Source organism: Dipteris shenzhenensis, chromosome 18 (genome assembly GCF_047967505.1).
Source record: "Dipteris shenzhenensis isolate YYH24624 ecotype China chromosome 18, Dip_SZ_1.0, whole genome shotgun sequence".
Lineage (NCBI taxonomy): Eukaryota > Viridiplantae > Streptophyta > Polypodiopsida > Gleicheniales > Dipteridaceae > Dipteris > Dipteris shenzhenensis.
The window spans coordinates 12,772,717-12,780,198 of record NC_141613.1 but is presented as its reverse complement, the minus strand read 5'-3'; the positions used below and the strand labels follow the sequence as shown (position 1 = coordinate 12,780,198).

At 42.8% G+C, this 7,482-nt stretch overlaps 1 protein-coding gene across 1 annotated transcript; it reads left to right on the top strand.

The window, feature by feature from the left end:
* The first annotated feature begins 4,677 nt into the window (after positions 1 to 4,677).
* On the top strand, positions 4,678 to 6,478 carry LOC147890815 (uncharacterized). The gene is made up of 2 exons (XM_087389079.1): positions 4,678 to 6,153; positions 6,253 to 6,478. The coding sequence occupies exon 1, from the start codon at positions 4,920 to 4,922 to the stop codon at positions 6,132 to 6,134; it is 1,215 nt and encodes a 404-aa protein (XP_087245205.1). The 5' UTR covers positions 4,678 to 4,919; the 3' UTR covers positions 6,135 to 6,153; positions 6,253 to 6,478.
* Positions 6,479 to 7,482: the final 1,004 nt, after the last annotated feature.

The following is a 7,482-nucleotide window of genomic DNA, read 5'->3' as shown; positions in this document are numbered from 1 at the left end:
AGAAGTGGATACAAATCTAGGGGGACTTATTGAACGAAAGCAGGAAAAATGGTTGGAAGATGAAAATATGATGACTAAATTCCATCTCAATAGACTTGATCTAAGGATAATTCATGAGAGACAAGGGCTTTGGTCAAGAGAAAGATTGTCATGGATGGGAGGCTACCTTAGACTGCCCCTAAGAGAATTTAGATGGGTTGGACAAAACCAGTTAACTTTGATCCCAATTCAGGTAGAAGATCAGGAAGAAATACTAATGACACTCAACCTAAAATGGCATAGGATAGATACTTGGGGGACGTGGGTGAAGAGATTCAAAAAAGTATGGGACAAAAACATCTTTGAGAAGCAATCTTGCTTGCTTTGGCTAATCCTACATGAAGGAGTTTGGGTTGCTAAAAGATCTCATAGGATTGGACATGGTGACAAAACATGTGTGCCTCACGATCTATGGAGCGCTCTAAGGTGGATGGAACCTATCTGGAAACATGATGAAGAGAGTGCTCATGACATGTACCTCAAGTCAATTAGTTTCCAAGATAGATTAGCTTGGACTCATAAAGAGAATCTTGAGATAGTGCAAAGTGCTTGATTGATATTACTTCAAATGAACCTCCCTTTTATAAGTGAGGGTACTTACATCCATTTGCCTGCTCACATGTGGGATATGTTCTCCATGCCATGTGGCAGCTTGCCCTTTGCTCATACCTTTTCTCTACATGTGCTCATGGCACCACAACTCTCAACACCTCCCCTTGGTGCCATGATCCTTTGGCTACTGCAAGGTGGTCAGATGTGAGTTACAAGATCAAATCCTCCCTTGGGTGCCTACATGGCTAAACCTTTAAGAGTGGAGGAGATAAGTAAAGACCATCTTAATTTTTGTAAAAATCAAACATGGGGGGTAGCATCCTTAATTGACAAACAAAGACCATCTAAAAATATGAATAAGGTAATGAAAAATACTTGAGCCAAAGAGGTACAGTAAAGTTAAATAACTAAAAACCAGTCTAAGAAAACTCATTAAAATTTGATATCATACACTAATTTGAATAAAGAAAACTAAATTTAGATAAATTAACTATAAAGGAGATCATAAAAAGTCACAAAGAAATAATGGTACAAATTGGTTAACTAATCAGTAAAAAAAAGGGGTTACGGGCCAGGGGGATAAATGAGCTGGGAACATTAAATTAAGAAAGAAAAACAGAGGCCACTAAAAGGTAACTAAAACAAACATATAACAATTGACGCCAATTGGCTAAGTAACACAAAACACTTATTTCATTATTTTTGGACTTATCAATGTACAAATTCATTTTTACATATACTTTTGGGCTAGTTTTTTGATAAAATTTAGAAAAAACCCAATCTTCAAAGCATAGATGAAAACATGAAAACAAGCAATTTTTTAGAGATTTTTAAAGGAGATGAAAATAAAATTATAAAATTGAACATGACACAGATAAGTTACATCAAAAAATAAGATTCAACAGTTGTAAACTCTCTTAATATTTATAATGGTCTTAACAAACACCTTCAAAAGTTATAGTATTAAGTAAACTCTCACAATATTTATAAAGGTGTTAACAAATAACACCAACACCAAAAGTTACAATAAGCCTCTCACTAGAAGGCATTAATATTTGCTATTAATATCCTAGATTCAACCCATTCAAGGGATGAGACCATCTCATCATTATCAATGTAATTAAAACTACAGACGTGAAGTAAGGAATTATAAATTTTCTCTTGTATAGCACTTTCTTGATTTCGTATGGCTTGCAGTTCTTGGGGTGGAAATCTCCCATAACGAGCCACATGCAAAGTAACCTCACTTATATAGTTTGTTAGCTCTCTCCTATATGAAAGTAATCTATCTATTTTGCTAGTAGACCTACTTATTTTTTCTCTCTCCTCCTTCTCTAGGCGCTTCTGAGCAGCAAACTCCTCCTTTTCGTCCTGGGTTAATGGAGCTCGCTGTCTCTTTCTCTTCTCCCTGTTTGCCTCATTCTCGGCACCGACGATCCAATCTTTGTTGGTGCTAATGGCTTCCTCCATGGAATTGATGACTTCAAAAAGATATATGAAGCTTTAAGCTATGGGAATATGGACCACAGGAACAAGAGATAGTGAGGGAGTAAGGCGAGATGGAAGAAGAGTTTCAGAGTAAGGCTATGAGATGAGTGCAAGAATGATAATAGGAGTAGAATCGAGTTCCAAAGTAAGTTTGCAAGCAAGATGGAAGGAGTAAGCTTGAGGAGAGGAGGAAGGTAATGAGAGCAAAGTGTTTGGTTGTAAGGCTGCAGGCAAGATGGAAGGAGTAAGACTGAGGAGAGGAGGAAGGTAACGAGAGCAAAGTGGAAGAAGTATTTTGCTATAAGACTGTGGGCAAGATGGAAGGAGTAAGTTTGAGGAGAGGAGAAAGGCAAAGTGGAAGAAGTGTTTGGCTCTAAAGCTATGGGCAAGATGTAGAAGACGAACGACTAGAGAGGGATTTATAGAATTGCAGACTCATAATGTGAGATGAAAGATTTAGAATAAAGAATTGGGAGAGGCTGAGATGTCGCTAAGATGATGGTTGGAGAATGCTAGATTACTACATTGTATGAAGTAACAGATGGAAGACCGTAAGCGAGACATGTGAGATGAAAGATTTTGAGTTCATTGAAATCTATAAAATAAAGTGATGGAACATAGAAATGATATAATTATTAGATTCTCATCATGAGATATTTATTGTATATAATAAGTTAGACTTACAGATGTAAGACCGTAATGCGAGACATGTGAAACAATAGATTTTGAGTACATTGAAATCTATAAAATAAAGTGATGGAACACAAGAATGATATAATAATTAGATTCTCATCATAAGATATTTATTGTATATAATAAGTTAGACTTGTAGATGCAAGATCGTAATGCGAGACATGTAAGACGATAGATTTTGAGTACGTTGAAATCAATAAAATAAAGTGATGGAACACAAGAATGATATAATTATTAGATTCTCATCATGAGATATTTATTGTATATAATAAGTTAGACTTCGAATAAAGTGAAACCGATTAAATAAATTTAGAGAGGTGAGTTGTCGATTGAGTGAAGTAAAAGATGCAAGACCATAATGTGAGAGACATATGAAAGGATAGATTTTGAATACATTTAAATCTATGAAATAAAGTGATTGAAGACAAGACTAATATAATTATCACACTCCCTTATTTCGTCCATCCTAATCCTTCTACAAGCACATTCTTCTTTCATCACTCTTAATTTATAATCTCCCCACCCATGGATGTCCTTGGCATCGTCGCAGATGTGGAGTCCGGAATGGACAGTCTCAAAGAATGGATTGCTGACCAAGGAGCAAGGAGAGATGCAAGGATTCGACAAGGCTCTCAACTAACACGGACGGAGAGAGAGGAATTCGATGCACAGAGGTGGGCAGAGAGGGAAGAGACTCAGAAGATTGCAGAGAGCGAAAGACTTTTATAATGTATTAAAAAAGCACATCAAGATCTCTTAGACTTCTTAAGCAACCTACGTTATCGCAGCACTTGGTATGGCCGATTTGATGCAGATGCTGAAAGAACAATAAGGGCCTCCCAAAGAGATTATAAAGAAACAACCTGTGACTGCTTGAATTTATTCGTTCATTGTAATTATGTTGAGGATACAGACGTGGAGTTCGTGGAAAATTGGGTTATTGAGAAGAAAAGAGATACTAATGATGAGATCTTCCAGTGTGATCTCGGCCTATGTGGCCTATAATAGTCGTTAATCTTATTTTGTATTCTCTGCAAACAAGCCTAGTAGGGCTGCGCCTTTGATGCCACAGTGCAACCACACTGTCTGCAGACATGCGGGGATGTGAATCCCCCGTAGAGCCCGTTGCCGACTGAGCGGTCTCTCCACTGAGTCCCCAACGTCTGGCGCGACGCGGGGAGCTCCTCTTAGTGCACACGAGCAAGAGAATGCACCACTGGTTGCTCCCCAATGTGCCTCTGGTGCTCAAATTGGCACCTCCATTTTGGAGGTTGCAGATTTGAGCATTGGTGCTCATTTTGAACTCCAACCAATCAATGATTGACATGTGTCTCTCAACATTGCCATGAATGTGCTTCCACAATCTAGAGCTAAAAATAAGCTGTGTTCAGCCACTGTGTTCAGCTAATGAAAACTGGCCAGCTATGAGCTCTATAGCATCCCAGGTCACACAGAGCTTCCTGGGGGTAAGGCAAGATGGTCTCAGAGCTCATTAAAGGCGCATTAAACAGTAGAAGCTTTTGGTTCAAGCGAGAAATGGAGTTTGGGCATCAAACTGTGCACAGAACACCCCCAACGAAGGATTCCTGCACCATAAGAAGTAATGCGTTAGTCTGAAGGAATGTGAATGACAAAAGCAAAGGCTTGGGGAGCGACGTAGGGCGGATTCCGGAATGCAAAGCAGGGTGCTAGTTTCAAAGGCTTCGATCCGGCCTCATTCAATCACCGGATATTGCAGGTCAATTCCATGTGGGCGCCGAAATGCCTAGGGGAAGAGCACCAAAATCCGTTTCCACCGGGGCGGATTTACGGCAGCTCTGTGCACGGTGGGGATCGCGGGAATTGTACTGAGTTATAGCATTTCCGCCCTGGCGGGAATGCCCTCTAATTCTAATCATATCTCTGGCCACCCAGGGTGGGAGGATGGCACCTCAGTTGGCAGGCTTTTAGCAGGTAGACCCGTGACGTGGTAGATATGGACATGTATCAAAGCTGTCAAGCGACAAGAACACTAGCTCTCGCAAAACAAAATATAAGCCATCCAGCAACAAGTACACTAGCACTTCCAAGCTTTTACGCAACCAGAACTCCAGCACTCCCAAGCTCTTTCAACGACAAGTCTTCTTTCTCCACTACCTTCAAGCCTTATGGCCACTCCTTGGGATATCGACTACGAATACTGGAAGACACAGCCACCACAGAGAGCCTGCGCTGAAGCGGACCAGCCAGTGGCCGTGCCCAAGCAAAGGAGAAAGAGCAATTCCCCCCAGCGCCATCAACGTCCTTTCGTCAAGCCTTGCAAGCTCGGACCCGATGAGATGCTTGCTTATGGCCACAAGCCCTGGGATAGAGACTACGAAGACTGGAAGAAAGTGCTGGAGCGAGCCTTCACTGCGGCGGACCAGCGAACTGCCGAGCTCAAGCAATGGGAAAGGAGCAATCAGCAACCATGCGCTCCAATGCCTCCCTTCTTTTCCAAGGGCCATCAGCCTACCAAGCTGGGATCCGATGAAATGTGGAATACATGCCCTCCAGTGCCTCCCAACAATTACATTGGGCATCAGCTTCCATTCGTCGAGCCTTGCAAGTTGGGAGCCGACGAGATGCTTTCCTATGGCCACAAGTCCTGGGATAGAGACTACGAAGACTGGAAAAAACTGCTGAAGAGAGCCTTCGCTAAGGCGGACCAGCGAGCGGCCGAGCTCCCGTTAAGGAACAATGGGAAGCCATGCCCTCCAATGCCTCCCGCCGTTTCTCAGGGGCATCAGCGTCCGTTCGATGAGATGATTTCCTATGGCCGGAAGAAAGAGCTAGAGAGAGCTTTCACTCAGGCAGACCGGCGAGGGGACGAACTCAAGCAAAGGAGAAGGAGCAATCGGCAGCCATGCCGTCCATCGCCTTCCACCATTTCCAGGAGCTGTCCGCGCCCTTGCGTCAAGCCTTGTGAGCTGGGCGTCCCTGAGATGGTTTCCTATGGCCACAAGCCCTGGGATAGCGACTACGAAGATTGGAAGACAGCGCTAGAAAGAGCCTTCGCTGAGGCCGGCATAGCGGAAGCCAAGGAAGTCGAGGCTGATCGCTATTCCTGGGACATGGACGATGGAGACTGGAAGAGGGAGGCAGAAAGAGCCTGTGCGCGCCTGCAGGCTGCAGAGGATGCACAATGGGCAGTCCCTGCGTGGGATAGCGAGGACTGGTACCGAAGTGGGGAGTCAGAGAGCTCGTATAATGAATCGGATCAGCAGGCGGCTGAGCAGGAGCTGCAATGGACAACCTGTTATTGGGATTCTGCTGAGGAGGAGCAACTCTGTGAACCCTGTTGTTGGGAGAGCTCCGAATGGGATAGTGATTACTCATTTTGAGATTTGCTTCAGTGAATCGGTGAAATCCTTTTCTTGTATATGACATCTCATGGGTTTTTCATGCTTGCAGCAATCCTTTTCTTGTTTATGACATCTCTCGTGTTTTTCATGTTTGCAGCACTCAGTGGAATGATCCAGCATGGGTTTTACGACTGTCACCACACTGTTAGGTCTAAGTATATAACTAAGTTGGGGCGTTATGATCCAGGATGGTGTTTAACGACTGTCACTTATGTTAAGTATAAAGCTAATTTTGGGCCAGCGGCCTTTTTTCCTATTGTAAATACTCCTCCTTTTACGCAGGATGGAACAATTTTTCTATTGTAAATACTGCTCCTTTTACGTAAAAGAGATATGCCTCATAGTATCCCTTAGCTTTCTTCTTTGGCATATTGTATGCGATGTCTTGATGTGGTGGTTGTAAATGTTACTTTTAAGTTATGAGTCTGAGACTTCTCTCCACTGTAGCTTGTGTTTGGGATATCTGCAGCGCGTATCCTGCCGTCAATTAGTGCTTGGATATGCCTGGAGACGCGAGCCCCTTGATACTTCTCCCCAAGGTGATTTTCTAGCATTGTGATTATTTGTGGCAACCAGGAATTTGTGAATATCGATTAGACTCGGGAATAGTAGTGTCTCAGATGGACTTGTTTGCTCCATTGAAACAAACGCTCAATAGAACTTGTTCCAGCCTTATATGGCTCTTGAAAGGGCTTTGTAATCTACAATTGCAAATCTCCCATTCATGGCTAATACTGTGATCAACCTTCACGGTGCAACGATATCAATGTTGGTCCATCTCCTTCCCCTCCCCACTTGTACACCATAGGTATCTTTACCATTGTATGGCTGATTGGGGGAGAGAGAGAGACTGAGAGAGAGAGGGAGCGTTTTAACACCTACGAAAGATCAAAGGGTCTATGAGACTAAAAAGAAACCAAATTCAATGAAACATGAGGGTGAGGCCTCTAAAATGGGTACCCCTACCCAAGGCTGATTCTTGTGATTAGAAATAAAAGCATTACATCGCACTATCCTTGCAAGGGAGACCCACAAAAGAAGAGCAAACACAAAGGAGAATCCCCTCAGCTACTGTTAATCGGTCAACCGTCCCTAAGTGGTTGGACTTGTGTCTATGGGACCAACCCGAGAGGAGAGACAAGGGAAGTTCATATGACAATGGTTCTGGATCTGATGAGGGCTAGCATCGAGAAAGAAAACCAGGGATAGAACGTGGTTGTCTATCGGCCATCTTTTTGGGTCCATCTCTTCTCTTTTGTAGTTTGCATGATGTGGTCCGTTGTTTGACAAGTGCTATCATCACTCTAGTAGTCTTTCTTCCCACGTT